Genomic DNA, 15,379 nt, shown 5'->3' with positions numbered 1-15,379 from the left:
CCCGAGTGGAGGGGATGGGACACGTGGGGACAATGGGGTGACAGCCTGGATGACTGAGCTCGGGGGGCTGGGGTCTCTTTGGGGTCCTGTGTGTGGCAGGGATGGGGTCTCAGGCACTCAGGGCTGTGGGGAGGGTCTGTGTAGGGTCCTGTGTGTGGCAGGGATGGGGTCTGTGTGGGGACAGGCACTCAGGGGTGTGGGGAGGGTCTGTGTGTGGCAGGGATGGGGTCTCAGGCACTCAGGGCTGTGGGAGGAGGACAAGGGGACAGGCAGGAGGGGTGGTGGGGGCCTGCAGGGATGGGGTCTGATGGGTACCAGCACCTGGGGGTGGCAGGGATGGGGTCTGCATGAGGACCCAGGGATGGCGGGCATGGTGCCCACGCTGGGACTGGCACCTGGGGACGTTTGGGGACAGGGTGTGCAACGGAAGGGTGTGAGTACAGGCAGGAGGGATGGCGGGGATGGGGCTGAGTACCTGGGGCTGCTGGTTTAGGGGGTCTGGGCACCCAAAATGCAGCCACGCTCACCACCCTGTCCCCGTGCAGCAGCCCAGGCCACGGCCCCCGCGCCCTGCCAGGGCGACGCCAGCTCGTGGTGCTGGGACACGGCCACGGTCACGCGCTGTGGCTGGGAGCAGCAGTGCCAGCACCTGCGTGACAGCCTGGCCCTGGTGAGCACCCCAGCCCCAGCACTGCCAGAGCCACCCAGGGGTGCTGGCAGCCCTGAGCGTGTGTGTGTGTGCCCTCAGGGGGACCTGGCTGACGGGGACAGCGTGGCTGACGGGGACAGCGTGGCTGACACAGCTGATGGGGACAGCGTGGCTGACACAGCTGACGGGGACAGCGTGGCACAGCGCAAGGTCATCAAGTGCTTCCTGTGCACCAAGGTCTTGAAGAAGATACAGAAGCTGGCAGGTGACAACCCTGACGAGGTGAGGGGTGATGAGGGGCTGGGGGGCCGGGCCGGGGGGCCTCTCCCTGTGGCCCCCTGACCCGTGGTGGCTTTGGCAGTCGGCGGTGGTAGCAGCGCTGAAGAAGGGCTGCCGGGCGCTGGGCAGGGTCGTGGGCAGGGTGTGCCAGAAGCTGGTGAAGAGCTACCAGGAGCAGATCACCGAGGGGCTGCAGAACGGGGACATGCCCCGGGACATCTGCGCTGCCATGGGCATCTGCCGGTCCTGAGCACGGTCAGTGCCCCCCTGCATCCTGATCCTGCATCCCCATCCCGTGCCCTGTGTGCCCTGTGCTCTGCCCTGCACCCCACATCCCCATCCTGCATCCTGCACCATGTCCTGCACCCTGCATGGCAGTCCCACACCCCCTGTCCTGCACTGTGCCCTGCACACTACAACCTGGGAGGGGCTGCAGAACGGGGACATGCCCCGGGACATCTGCGCTGCCATGGGCATCTGCCGGTCCTGAGCACGGTCAGTGCCCCCCTGCATCCTGATCCTGCATCCCCATCCCGTGCCCTGTGTGCCCTGTGCTCTGCCCTGCACCCCACATCCCCATCCTGCATCCTGCACCATGTCCTGCACCCTGCATGGCAGTCCCACACCCCCTGTCCTGCACCCTACAACTTGATCCTGAACCCACATCCTGCACCCATATCCTGATCCTGCACCCCATGTCCCACTCCTGCACTGTCTTGAGCCCTGCATGCTGCACCCCACATCCTGATCCTGCATCCTGAACCCTCCATCCTGCACCCCACATCCTGATCCTGAACCCTCCGTCCTGCACCCCACATCCTGATCCTTCATCCAGGGGGAGGGCTGGAGCAGCCGTTTCCACTGACACCCCCTGCTCTTTCCTTTCTCCACAGGCTCAGCCCCGAGTGCCCCCAAACCCTGATACCCGTCCAGCCCCGAGGACCCCACAGCCCAGCCATCCCCCCCCCGACAATAAACTCCTTTCTCTGGCACCAGGGTCTTGTTTGTCTGCCCTGGGGGGACATGGTGACAAGGGTGAGTGGCACCAGGCACTGGCAGGGGACAGCCTGGCCCCAGCAGGGCCAAGGTGACACCGAAGGTGCCAGCAGCAGGGTGGGGATGTGTCCCATGTGGGTCGGGGTGAGCGTTCCCTTCACACACCCGGGTGGTGCTGGCTGTCACTGTCCCCTCCCTGTGCACCCCATGCCTGGCACTGCATCTGTCCCTGCACTTGGCAGTGTCACTTGTCACCCGCTTGTCACCAGTGCTGCCATGGGCTTGGGATCCTCCTCACTGTCCCAGCTGAGCACAGGGCACCCCTGCTTCACTCCCAGCCAATCAGAGCTCAGGGAATCCCACACCCCTTTTTTTCCCTTTATTTCCAGCCAATTGGAGTGCAGGGAATCTCTTCTGTTTGGCCCCAGCCAATCAGAACAGAGGGACTGCAGGGCTCTGAGGGCTGCCACCAATCAGAGCCCAGGATGTGTTTGTGGTGTGAACCAATCAGAGCTCAGGGAATCCTGCAGGCTGAGGGCAGAGCGGGGGATCCCAGTGCCACCTGCAAGGGGAGCTCTGGGGGTCCCAGTGCCACCCCTGGGGCCCTCAGGGGCAGCCCCTCTGGGTGCCTTTGTCCCTTGGGGTGACACGGACACCCCCCGTGCCCCCAGCCCCTCAGCGTGGCCGTGCACTTTGTGAGGACACCGAGATCCCTCGGTGGTCCCAGCCCCACTCCCTGTGGTGATCCACTCCCCCCAGGTGGTCCAAGAGTTGCCCCAGCACCCTGAGATGTCCCTGGATCCCAGGTGTCCCCGTGTCCCAGACCCCTGCAGTGGCCCCAAATATCACAGATACAACCCCAGACCATAAGGATATCCCATACCTTCAGGCTGACACCAACACCCAGACTGGGCCCCAGACCCCTGAGTGCCCCCAACCCCCAGGGGGATCCCAACACCCTGTGGTGTCCCGGGAGGACCCCTCCAGCCTGGGGTGCTCCAGACCCTCAGAGTGGCCCAAAGCCCTGGGTTGCTTCCAGAGCCTTCAGAGAACCACGATATGCTCTGGCACTGCCAGATCCCTAAAGGAACCCCACACCCGGGGCTGCCCATGAACCCCAAAGGGACCCCAATACTCTGCTCCAGACCCTCTGGTGAGCTCAAACCTCTGGGGTGCCCCACACCAGGGGACATGGGTGGGCACATGGCTGGAGGGGACCCCCTAATATCTGATCTGGCCCATTTCTGGTGCACTCTGATCAGCCTCTGCACTCCAGGGATCGCCGTTGGGGAGCTCCTCTACCCTGACATCCCCCTCAAGTACCCCCAAAGAGCTCCTTATCTCTCAGCCACCTCCTTGGGGGGGCTTTCTCCCAGCAAAGGGGCTGGAGCCCCCCTGCTGCAGCTGTGTGAGGATGGGGGGAGGGAGATGAGGGCACGGGAAGCTCCTTGGCCACCCCATAGGTGTGGGGCAGCCCCGTGGGGGTCTCTCTACCAGCACGGGGAGAGAGGAGCGCTGGCCCGAGCGGGCCCCAGAGAAGTCCACACACACCCCGTTTATTGGGGGCCGGAGCCGCCTCCTTCCCGTGGCCGTGTCTGCTCCCACAGCTCTCCGGGAGGAGCAGCGGCCCCGCCATCCCCCCTGAGTCCAGCTCACTGCCCCATCATGCAGGCCATCTTGCAGGCCACGGCGGAGATGAGGGCGGCCCCGCGCCCGCTGCCTTCCTCGGACTGGATGAAGGTGATGTCGCAGCCGGGCGTCAGCTGCCGCACCGTGGCGTGGAAGTGATCCTTGAAGCTGGGGAGCGACAACGCGGCGTCACGGCCGGGCTCGGGGAGAGGGGAAGAAAGGAGAGGACGGGGAGACGTGGCCGTGGGGATGCCCACCTGGGATGGAGCTTGTAGACGGAGCCGTCGACGCCGACCGTGATCTTGAGCGTGTCCTGGCTGCGGCTCTCCCGCATGCGGTTGATGACGCCGGCCAGCCCGGCCGAGCACATCTGGGCCGCGCGCGTGGACACGCTCTCGCACACCCGCCGCACGATCTCGCAGTCCGCCCGCGACGGCAGCAGCTCGAAGGCAGACAGGATGTTGTAGATCTGCTTGCGGTCGTCGGAGTCGCTGAGGGAAGGGGAGAAAAGGGGGTCAGTAAAGGTGGGAGTGGGGGGAGCCTGGGTGAGGCGGCTGGAGAGGATGGGGAGTGATGGGGTGGGGGATCCTCACACGGAACTGTTTTATGGGGAACCCCAGCTGGGTCAGTCAGAGCAGGTTGGTGTGGGGTGATAAGATGGGGGACCCCAATGTGGGGCTGCTGTGATGGGACAGAGGGACCTGGAAGTGAGCCCTCCTAATGTGGGGTGATGGGACATGGGGACCCCAATATGGGACAGAGGAGGCAGGTATGGAATGATGGGACCATGATGGGCCCATGAGAGGGGACACTGGTTTGGGTGGCACAATGCAGATGGACAGTCAGAGTAGACTGGTGTGGGGTAACAGGATAAAGGACCCCAAAATGAGGCAGTCAAAGCAGACTGGTATGGGATGATGGAACAGGGGGATCCCCTGTGGGACAGCCCAGTGCAGAGCAAGAGCACAGACTCCTCAGTACACCCAGACCAGTGTGGAGTGAGAGCAGAGCTCCCAGTGCCATGCAGCCTGGCGGGTGGTTTGGGGGTGCCACGCCCCAGCCTCGTACCTCTCAATCTGGGACATGAAGCGGGTCTCAAAGGTCCCGCGAGTCTTGAGCTTCTCAGAGGCCTCCCCATTGAAGAGCAGGTTCTCATCCACCAGCTTCAGCAGCACCAGCCGCACGATCTCCCCCATGTACTTCCCCCCAATGATCTTCTCGTACCTGCGGGGGGGGACACAGGCGAGGGGGCGGCATCAGAGCTGGCATTTGAGGGGCGCATCCCACAGCACCCCCTCTTTCCTCCCCCCTCCTCGCTGGATGTGCTCCCGTGCGTGGGCACGGCCCAGGGCGAAGGACGCCGGGGCTGAGCCCGGTGCAGGGGGTGGCAGGGACGCCCAGAGGAACTGGATCTCTCCTATTCCTTACAGTTGCTGACCGGGGTTAAGTGAGGTCTCGTCCACCACGCGGTCGTACTCCAGGAGGAACTCGTCCAGCTCCCCCGAGGCACCGAAGGCCCCCCACTCCGTGTTCACGCACATCCGCCCCTCGTCGCCCTCCACCAGCTCCACGTTGTGCATCTCCTCCATGTAGCAGGCGTTACAGCCCGTCCCTGCCAGGAACTGGGCGTGGGTCTGGGCAGGGGGGCAGCAGGGACACCCCCCAGCACAGCCCTCCCGTCCCAGCTGGGATAGAACTGGGATGGTGTTCTGGAGCAATGGGGAAGGACTGGAGGGGGTCCAGACGTGCCAGGGCAGGGGTTGGGACCCGTGTGGAGCCTGAGGGACGTTCCCCAGCCTGGTGACTGGCACCATGGTGTGCCACTGCTTCAAGGGTGGCTCCAGGACATGGGGGAAAGGCTTCAGACTAAAAAAGGGGAGATTTAGATTGGATACTGGGAAGAAATCCTTCCCTGTGAGGGTGGTAGGGACCAACACAGGCCAGAGCCACCAACAGCCTGGGGGCAGGGCAGCCCTTTGGGGACCAGCCCTGTTATGATGACCACCCCCTTTCCACTCCCAAAGTGCCCCAACCCACCATGCTGGCAATGCCATTTGCCATCGGGTGTCCCAGCCACCCTACACCTCAGCAGAGTGCCACTGCCACCCCCCTGTGGTTGGGGTGTCCCCCCAAAAGGACGGGGGAGCAGCAGGGGAGCGGGCCCACGGACAGTTCCCTGTGCCCAGGCACGTGTCCCTGTAGAAGGGGCATCTTACCCACAATCATCCCAACCTCGCACCGGTGATCTTCGTAGTAGCAGGAGATCATCGTGGCCACCGTGTCGTTCACCATCGCCACCACGTCCATCTCGAAGTCCTGGGGGACAGGGACCATGGTGGGCTCCTGGGGGGCCAGGCTGTCCCACAACAGCTGGATGGTCCCCAAGGGTGAGGGCCTGGGCACGTGTCACGCACACGTGTGTGCACACACGTGGCACAGCCCTGCCCAGAGGCACACTCGGCTCCAGCAGCCCCGTGGTGGGGACAGCTGCTCTCCTTCCTGGGGACACTGCAGTGGCCCTGTGGCAGGCACAGGCAGGCTGCAGAGCCCCTGGCAGGCACAGCCGGGGTGCCACGGGGTGCCAGCACGGTGACATCCTCTCACCCCTCGCCGTTTGATGGCGTCCCTCAGCAGCCCCACCACGTTGTTCCCTTCCGCGCCGGAGGCTTTGAAGCCCTTGGTCCAGTTCAGGAGGATGCCCTGCAAGGGGAGGGTCACACCGAAATGGGGCTGTGGGTGTAGCTGAGGCTTGGGGAGCCCCGAGCCCTCGTGCTGCCCGCACAGCCCCTCACCTTGTCGATGTCCTCGTGCCGCACGGGGAAGGAGAAGGTGAAGCCCAGGGGCAGCTTTTTGTGCTTCATCTGGTGCTTGTCCAGGAAATCAGAGATGCACTCGGAGATGTAGTCAAAGAGCTGGAAGACAGGAGGTCCAGCCTTTCCCAAGGGATGTCCCCACCCTCCCACTGCCATTGTGGCTGTCCCCCACCACGGGTTCCCCAGGCCTGGCCACCCCCAGCTTCTGCTGGCTGGATGAATGGGGATGTGTGCTCCCCACTGAAACACACACAAGGAAAGGTTCTGCGACGGGATGGGATGCCCCGTGTGCTCCACTGACCATCTCAGCCGTGCCAGTCATGGCGTCCTCCGGGATGGAGTACATCTGGTGCTTCGTCTTCACCTTCCACTGCCCCTCCTCGCCCTCGCCCACCTTCACCAGCATCACACGGAAATTGGTGCCGCCCAGGTCCAGCGACAGGAAATCTCCCACCTCTGCAAAGCCAGGGAGAGGGGGAGAAGGTGATGGGCTCTTGGTAGGCCCAGCCTTGCACGTGGAGCTGGAAGGGGTGGCACACAAGGGACTGGGGGTGGCACACAAGGGACTGGGAGTGGCACCCACCTGAGCCCTCGGGGGTGGAGCGCACATAGGTGGGCAGCATCTTCACAGAGGCCTCCTCGTGTGTCTCCAGCTTGAGCCCCCTGTCCATCTCCTTCTGCATCCGGTACATCACCTTCTTCAGGTCCTCCTCCTTCAGACGGAACTCCGACAGGATCTGCTCCACCTGCACGCAGCACAGCCTCAGCCAGGGACCGGGGATTTGGGGTGCAAGGGGCCTGAACTGCAAGAATTTCAGGAAACTCCAAGTTTCCCTTCCCCTGTTTTCACCCTGAAATGACTTATCCCGTCGCTCTGTTATTCTCCTGCTGAGCAGGGAATCCACAGGACCCTCATGAGGCACCAAGGCCCTTCTGGAGCTGCCTGCAGGACACCACGGTCAGCTCTGCTGTCCCTGGGCCCGGGGCTGGCACTGGCCTTCTGCCACCCCTGTCACCCAGCTGAATTGTTGGGGTGTAGAAGCCAGCACCATTCCAGCAGCGACCTGGGACCTCCCATCCTGGTCATTCCCAGCAAGGAGTGCTTCTGGCCGTGCCTCTGAGGAGCACAGCATCTCCCACCAAGGACACGGATCCTTTTATGATGAAGACGCTGGTGTGCCCTCCTTGCCCCCCTGGGAGCATCCCTCTCCCTGTACCCCACTGGGAATCGCGGGGTTCCACCCACCAACCGTGGGGCTGAAATGGGGCAGAGGGCAGGGACACTCCCGGGGATTGCTGCCTCGCCTCGCTGCCAGGGAGAGCCGCAGGGCCCACTCCAGGGAAGCACCTGGCGAGCAGGATCCGTGTTTATCCTCTCCGTAGCAGCCTCCATTAGGCGCCAGGGCTGGGGCCAGGGCTGTCAGATGGAGCCGGAGCTCATTAGTCACCGGCTCAGGTGTTTGCCTCGAGGCTGCTGCCTTTTCCTGACAGGTTTGGGGGGTAGGGGGCTCAGCAAAGCGTTTGGGGTGTGGTTTGGAGTGCCCCAGCTCTGGGGGCAGCCCTTGGCGTGGCTCAGTGCAGCTGTCCTCCATCCTGGCACGTCCCCTGGCCCCCAGGGCCGGGGCTGCAGCACGGAGCCCCCCAGAATGGGGCTGGGCACCCACGGCAGCTTGCCCTGATCCTGAGGGGGTTTGGCCCAGAACGATTGGGAAAATCCTGCCAGGAAAGCACGGAGCTGGGTCTGATCATCCCTCCTGCATGCTGATCCATCCCGTGGCACCACCTGGCATGGGAACCCCCAGTCTGCCACGGCCAGAGGGTGCCCGTGCCAAGGCTGGCACCCAGGAGCCCCAGTTTTATTTCTCCACCGGTTTTCCCATCTCAGCACCACGTGTTCCCACTCATCTCTCCACTCGCCCTCAAAACCACGGGTTTGGCCCTTCCCCGGCAGGATTTGGGTCTTCCCACGTGACGTTGTTGGCTCTCAGCTCCCCATGGAAATGGTGTGCTGCAATGCCTCCCACCAAAGGGACGAGCTGGGACCCCCGTGGCTGCTGGCTCCCAGTGACACCCATCTCCCTGGTCCAGCATGAGTCCCCTCGGTGTCCCCCTGGTGTCCCTTGGTGTCCCAGCTGGCAGCAGGGCATGTCTCACTGTCCTCACCCGTCACCCCCTGAGCTCAATCCATCTGGCAGAGGATCATTCCCACAAACATCTGGTTTTTTTGGCCGGGGATGAGCCCGGTGCCACCCAGCTGGGCGCCTCGGTGACAGCCAGCTGAAGGAGGTGACAGGCCCTGTGTCATCCTGGGGATGGCAGAACATCCCACAAACACCCCCAGCTCCACCACGAACGCTCCCAGCTCCACCACGAGCCCTGGGGCCTGTGCTGGGGGGTGGCCTCAGGGATGGAGACCCCCACCAGCCATGCCCTGGGCTGGAACCTCGGGAGCACCGGGGAAGGCTGGACCCTGTGAGGATCCCCACTCTTCCCCCAGCCCCTGAGCCGGGCAGCCTCACCTTCTCCCTCCTGCTGCTCTCCATCCTGGCTCGGTGATCCAGCATGGGGGCCGGCTGCGGGCCGAGCCGTGCCCCCCTCAGCGTGCCCACCGCGGTGCCAGGCTGCGGGCGAGCCCCTGCCCTGCCGCGGAGGCTGTCCGCGGGGCCCTGCGCTGCTCCGTGCCTCTCTCCACGCGCGGATGCTCCACTTTCGCCGCCCTACCTCATCCGCCGGCCCCGGGGGGCTCCGGCGTGAGGGGCAGGCGGCGGGGCCCGGGGCCCCGGCGGGCTCAGCCCCACATCCTCCGCTCCGCTCCCCTCCTAGCTCAGCCTCGAGAGCCGCGGCTGCCCTGGGGGGTCCCGGCCCAGCTCGGGGGGCTCCGGCAGCCCCTGGGCACCCCTGGGTGCGCTTGGCCCGGCTCGGGCAGGACGCTCCCCGCCGGCACCCCGCCCCGGGCCGGCCGTGCGCCCGTCGCCATGCCAACGGCTCGGTGGCCGTGGCAAGCACTCCAGCGGCCGGCTTGGCAACCGGGGCGCTCCCATGGAGACCGGGGAGCGGGGATGGCATGGGGCCGCCCATCGCCCCCCGGCCACCCCGGCGCCGGGAAATGGGGGGTCCCGCTGGGGAGGGGGGCCCCGAACCGCCCCCGGAGATGGGCTCGCACCGGCCGGGGTGGGAGGTGTGTGGTTTGCGGCTGGGTTTTTGGCGAGTGCTGAAGTGAGGGTTGTGTTGTGCTAGGAGGTTGTGAGGTATTGATTTTGTTAAGTAGTGTGTTAAATTTAAAAAATTATTCTAATTACATTACTATTTTTATAACCATTTTATTACAGGGGACAGGGCACACACAGGGACGGGGCACACAGGGGACAGGGGACACACGGGGACAGGGGACACACAAGGGACCCCCGCCCCACACCGGGACCCCAACCCCACAGAGAGACCCCGCCCACAGAGCCGAGCAGGCCCCGCCCCACAGAGAGACCCCGCCCACGGAGCCGAGCAGGCCCCGCCCCACAGAGCCGCGACCGCAGCGTCGGTACCGGGGCGGCCCCGGGGCCGGGGGCGGCCGGGGGCCGGGCTGCAGGGGGTTGTGCCGCGGGGTGGCGGCGTTGCGCTGGGTGGAGGGGCTGGGTTGTACTGGGGTGGGGTAAACTGGGGTGTATTGGGTTATACTGGGGTAAACTGGGTTGTACTGGGGTGTACTGGGGTGTACGGGTTATACTGGGCTGGGTTTCAGTGGGGTGTACTGGGGTAAACTGGCCTGTACTGGGTTGTACTGGGTTGTACCGGGGTAAACTGGGTTATACTGGGGCGCACTGGGATGAACTGGGCTGTACTGGGGTATACTGGAGCGGGTTATACTGGGTTATACTGGGCCGTGCGGGTTATCCTGGGGTTGGTTTTACTGGGTTTTTACTGGGGTGGGTTATACTGGGTTGGGGCGGGTTATATGGATACTTACTGGGGTGGGTTATACTGGGTTATACTGGGCCGTGCGGGTTATCCTGGGGTTGGTTTTACTGGGTTTTTACTGGGTTTTACTGGGGTGGGTAGCTGCTCCCTGTATTTTCCCTGCATCAGCCCTCCTGTCTGAGCTTGTCCCTGTCCCAGCCCTGTCCCTGTCCCTGTCCCAGCCCTGTCCCTTCAGGGGTGAGGACCCCAGCCCTGTCCCTGTCCCTGTCCCAGACCTGTCCCTGTCCCTGTCCCAGCCCTGTCCCCCCAGGACCCCTGCCCAGCCTGTCCCTGTCCCCCCAGGACCCCCCCAGCCCCGCCATGCGGCTCTACAGCCTCAGTGTCCTGTACAAGGGGGACCCCAAGGTGCGCCTGCTCAAGGCCGCCCACGACGTCTCCTCCTTCAGCTTCTTCCAGAGGCCCAGGTGGGTCTGGGCAGCCCTGCCCGGCCTGGGGGGGCTCTGGGGGGCTCTGGGGGATGCTGAGGGGGGGTCTGAGCCACTGGGGCTGCAGTGGCAGCAGGGAGAGGCTTTTCCTGACCCCAAAGGTGTCCCTCACAGCCTGCCCAGGCTGATCCCAGGCTGATCCCAGCCTGCCCAGGCTGTGCATTCTGGAACACAGCTTTATCTGGCTCCTGCTGGTTGTGTTTGGCTCCTTTCCCTGGCTGTGGGGTGACGAGGGCTCACTGAGGAACCTGTGGGACAGGCTGGGCCTGCCTCAGGAATGCTCTCCAACCTGGACAAACCTGGCTCAGGGGTGTTCTCCAAACTAGACAAGCTTGGCTTGGGGATGTTCTTCAAATTAGAGCAAGCCTGGTTTAGGGATGTTCTCCAGGTTAGACAAGGCTGGTTTGGGGATGTTCTCCAGGTCAGACAAGGCTGGTTCAGGGATGTTCTCCAGGTTAGACAAGCCTGGTTTAGGGATGTTCTCCCCATTATTCAAGCCTGGCTCAGGGATGCTCTTTGGCTTGGGCTCACAGGGTGCCTGGGGGTCAGACCCTTCCATCCCAAGTCCCTCCCTGCTGCAGCTGCTCCCAGCTCCAGGCCAGGCCGGGTTCAGAGGCGTTGCTGCTTTCTGCCCAATCCCCAAAAAGCAGATCCAGCCCACGGGCAGGAGGCTGGCCCGAGCTGGGGGCTCTGGGGGCTGAGGCACAGCCGTGTCCCCAGCAGTGTCCCCAGCCTGCCCTGGCCCCAGCAGTGTCCCAGCGTGTCCCAGGCTGTCCCCAAGGTGCCCTGTGCCCGTGTCCCCACAGTGTGCAGGAGTTCATGACCTTCACGAGCCAGCTGATCGCGGAGCGCTCGGCGCTGGGCAGCAGGGCCTCGGTCAGGGAGCAAGGTGAGAGCTTCCCCTGCCCCCACCCGGGGAAAAACCACCCCAAAACAGAGCCTGGGGGGCAGCTGGGGCTGCTGGGGGGGGTGAGAGCCTGGCACAGCGTGGCAGAGGCTCTGCAGGGGACCTAGGGGGGTTCTCCAGGGCCTGGAGAGGTTCTTCAGGTCCTGGGGGGGTTCTCAGGGTCCTGGGGGGGTTCTGTAGGGTTCTGGGGGGGTTCTCAGGGTTTGCAGGGACCTGCAGGAGTTCTCAGGGACCTTCAAGGACCTCCAGAGGTTCTCAGAGACCTGGAGAGGTTCTGCAGGACCTGGGGGAGTTCTCAGGGTCCTGGGAGGGTTCTCAGGGTCCTGGGGGGTTCTGCAGGACCTGGAGGGGTTCTCAGGGACCTTGGGGGGTTCTCAGGGACCTGGAGAGGTTCTGCAGGACCTGGGGGAGTTCTCAGGGACCTGGGAGGGTTCTCAGGGGTCCTGGGGGGTTCTGCAGGACCTGGGGGTGTTCTCAGGGACCTTGGGGGGTTCTCAGGGACCTGGAGAGGTTCTGCAGGACCTGAGGGGGTTCTCAGGGTCCTGGGGGCGTTCTCAGGGACCTGCAGGACCCACAGAGGTTCTCAAGGAACTTCAGAGGTTCTTGGGGACCTTCAGGGACCCACAGAGGTTCTCAGGGACCTGCAGAGGTTCTCGGGGACCTGCAGGCCCCACAGAGGTTCTCAGGGAGCTGCTGCAGTGCCTGTGCTCTCCCTGGCCCCCTCGGGACCCCCAGAGCTTCCCAGACCACCCCAGTGCAGAGTGGCTGTGCCAGCTTTGCCCTGCAAGCCCAGCTCCACATCCTGAATTCCCACCTCGTGCCAGCCTCCCTGTCCTGCTGCACACCCTCCTGAGCCCCAGCACGTGGGGGAGGCAGCCTGGACCGGCTGCTGGAGCCCTGGAATGACACCCCAGCCTTGTAATTAGTTAAAATGAATTACAATCAGGCTGAGCTCTTCCCCAAGTGGTTTTTATCCCTCTGGCTACCATGGCATGTCACTTCTGACACGTGTGTGCCCTGGCCACAGCACAGTTTGGAGCTGAGCCCCAAATGCTGAGCCCTTCCTCCTTTCCTGACAGAAAGTGCAGGTGCTGGTGGGGCCGTGCAGGGCGGTTTGGGGGAAGCAGAGGGGCAGCTCTGGGGTGCTGGGGTGGGCTCGGGGTGGCCCTGCCTGTGTGACAGCATTTCCCTGCAGAGTACCTGTGCCACGTGTACGTGCGGAGCGACGGGCTGGCTGGGGTGGTGATTGCAGACAATGAGTACCCCCAGAGGGTTTGCTTCACCTTGCTGGACAAGGTGAGGGCTCCTGCAGCCTCCCTGCCCTGCCCCACCAGGGCTTTGGGGCAGGCAGGGCTGCCCACCTCGGCCTGGGCATCGTTTGCCAAGACTGCTCACATCTGCTGGGGCTGCAGCCCCTTCCCCAGCTCTGTTCTGACACCCCCAGCCCCTTTCCCAGCTCTGGGCACCCCCAGCCCCTTCCCCAGCTCTGTTCCTGCTCTGGGTGCCCCCAGCCCCTTCCCCAGCTCTGTTCTGACACCCCCAGCCCCTTCCCCAGCCCTGTTCCTGCTCTGGGCACCCCCAGCCCCTTCCCCAGCTCTGCCCCTGGAACAGGGCAGTTCCTGTCTCCCTCAGGCTCCCAGAACTGGGCCCAGCCCTCGAGGGGAGGTGGCAGTGCCAGCCCAGGGGATGGTCACTGCCCTGGTACCAGCCCAGGGCTGTGCATGAGCTGGGAGCTCCCTTCCCAAAAACCTCCAGGTCTATTTGGATGAGCAGAGCCCTTGCAGCCCCTGTGGGCCCACGGCTGTGGCTCCTCACTGCTGCTTCCTCCCTGGCAGGTGCTGGAGGAGTTCTCCAGGCAGGTGAGCAGGATGGACTGGCCCTCAGGGTCACCTGCCACCATCAGCTACTCTGCCTTGGATGGATACCTCAGCAAGTACCAGGTGCAGAGCCCTGCAGGGTTCCTGTGTTCCCCCAGCCCTGGGGCTCTCTTCCCCTTCCCCTGGTGTCCCTGGGGTGGTGGCAGCTCTGTCACCCTGCTGTTTGTCCCCAGAACCCCCGGGATGCTGACCCCATGACCCGAGTGCAGGCGGAGCTGGACGAGACCAAAATCATCCTGGTGAGGCTGCAGAGGAGGCCCTGGGCTGCTTGTGGGGCAGGGTGGGGTCACCCCAGGCCCTTCCCAGAGACCTCCCTGGCCTGGGGGCTTCCTTTCCTCTTCCCCTTTTTGCTCCTTGGGCTTTTCCCAGCTGGACACAAGCACCAGGGCTCAGCCCTGCTCCCCATGCCAGCCTCCTCCCTGTCCCTGGCCAAGCTCCATCTCCCCTGGGGCTGCAGGGCTGGGGGGGCTGGCAGAAGGTGCCTGGGGTGTGCTGGCAGCTCCACCTCGTGCTGCAGGCTGCCCTGGGGCTGCTGCTGGGGCTCAGCACACGTTTGTCTGGCAGCACAACACCATGGAGTCACTGCTGGAGCGGGGTGAGAAGCTGGACGACCTGGTCTCCAAGTCCGAGGTGCTGGGGGCACAATCCAAAGCCTTCTACAAAACGGTGGGTGTGGGGTGAGCCCCTCCCTCGGGGTCATCCCTGGGGGGGCACAGCTCGGGGGGCCAGGCAGGGATCCCCCTGTGCTGCAGGGAGGGAGCTGGGTGCCCCAGGTCCAGCTGCAGGGCTGGGGGGTCCAGCTCTGGCCACAAGGAGAGGACCCCCTGGGCTCTCAGCCAGCACAGGGGCTGTGTGGGACCCCAGCTGGGACCCCCCAGACCCCCAGGCAGCTTCACAGATGGGTTTTCCTTCTCTTCTCAGGCCCGAAAGCAGAATTCCTGCTGTGAGATCATGTGACATGGAGCCCGGGGTCTGCACCTCCGGACCACCAGCCCTCCACGCCCCTCCACAGCCCCCCCAGGGCTGCTCCTGGGGCTGGGCCGGGGGTCCCCAGCCCCCTGGGCTGATGTGACTGTTGTCCACCTTGAGGGGACACCAAGGCTGGCACCGGGCCGGCACCCAGGGGGGGTGGTCCACATGGAAGCCCCCCCAGCCTCGCTGCTGCTGGGGCAGCTGGGACCAGGGGCTGCCTGGCCAAGCACTCCCCTGCCTTCACAGCCCCCCAGAAGCCTGGAGGAGCCCCCCACTGCTGTCCAGGGGCTGAGGGGGCAGGCAGAGCCCCCACTGCCAGCCCAGGCAGCTTTTATGTATTTGTGTCCTAAGGGTGAGCTGGGGGTGGGAAGGGGAAAAGGTTTTTTTGGGTGGGGGGTGCTCTCTGCCCTCCCTGGGCAGCTCCTCCCGAGCTTGGAGCTGTGTCCTGGTGCTGGGGGAGGGGGCTGCACCTCAGAGCCCCTCCCCTGCTCCCACCAGCCCGGGTGGGGGGCTCAGCAGCTGCCAGGGCCCCGCTGCCTCCTCTTCCTCCTCCCGGGGAAGGGCAAGGTCGGGCTCGGGCTGTAGCTGGGCTTGTTTCTGTGCCCTGGCTGCACGGCCAGGGGATAAAGTGGTCTTTGGCAATTCCTCTGTTCCTTTCTGCGGCGTCCCGGGTGGGATTTCAGACAGACAGACAGACAGACAGACACATCCTGGGCACCCAGGGGGACGGGTGCACCTGGCCTTGCCTCACTGCAGCGATCATTGGTTTTTCCTCATAATTTATTTGCAGTTTTCCCGAGACAAAAACGAAATCAGAGTCATCTTTTACACTTACAAGGCTCAGAAAGAAAAGGAGGGGC

The 15,379-nt window shown here is 64.4% G+C and overlaps 2 protein-coding genes across 4 annotated transcripts; one reads left to right on the top strand and one right to left on the bottom strand.

The window, feature by feature from the left end:
* Positions 1-3,470: 3,470 nt before the first annotated feature.
* On the bottom strand, positions 3,471-9,334 carry GCK (glucokinase). 2 transcript variants are annotated; one of them, XM_039715046.1, is made up of 10 exons: positions 8,886-9,334; positions 6,950-7,112; positions 6,668-6,822; positions 6,346-6,465; positions 6,158-6,253; positions 5,770-5,869; positions 4,982-5,165; positions 4,622-4,777; positions 3,811-4,044; positions 3,471-3,721 (listed from the first exon to the last, which is right to left on the bottom strand). In XM_039715046.1, exons 1-10 carry the CDS (start codon positions 8,928-8,930, stop codon positions 3,577-3,579), a joined length of 1,398 nt encoding a protein of 465 aa, XP_039570980.1. In that variant the 5' UTR covers positions 8,931-9,334; the 3' UTR covers positions 3,471-3,576. The 2 variants fall into 2 exon arrangements, with proteins under 2 accessions (XP_039570980.1, XP_039570991.1); XM_039715057.1 differs by lacking the exons at positions 5,770-5,869; positions 6,158-6,253; positions 6,346-6,465; ... (1 more) ...; positions 6,950-7,112; positions 8,886-9,334 and having other exon boundaries at positions 4,992-5,116.
* Positions 9,335-9,887: 553 nt separating this feature from the next.
* Positions 9,888-15,162, top strand: YKT6 (YKT6 v-SNARE homolog). Of its 2 annotated transcripts, none has more exons than XM_039715922.1 (8): positions 9,888-9,897; positions 10,621-10,742; positions 11,570-11,652; positions 12,866-12,966; positions 13,506-13,610; positions 13,721-13,786; positions 14,112-14,213; positions 14,469-15,162. In XM_039715922.1, the coding sequence occupies exons 2-8, from the start codon at positions 10,639-10,641 to the stop codon at positions 14,502-14,504; spliced, it is 597 nt and encodes a 198-aa protein (XP_039571856.1). In that variant the 5' UTR covers positions 9,888-9,897; positions 10,621-10,638; the 3' UTR covers positions 14,505-15,162. The 2 variants fall into 2 exon arrangements, with proteins under 2 accessions (XP_039571856.1, XP_039571863.1); XM_039715929.1 differs by having other exon boundaries at positions 9,888-9,901.
* The last annotated feature ends 217 nt before the right edge of the window (positions 15,163-15,379 follow it).

The sequence above is a fragment of the Passer montanus genome, unplaced genomic scaffold (genome assembly GCF_014805655.1).
Source record: "Passer montanus isolate IOZ18808 unplaced genomic scaffold, ASM1480565v1 scaffold101, whole genome shotgun sequence".
Lineage (NCBI taxonomy): Eukaryota > Metazoa > Chordata > Aves > Passeriformes > Passeridae > Passer > Passer montanus.
This window is presented reverse-complemented; position numbering and strand designations above follow the sequence as displayed.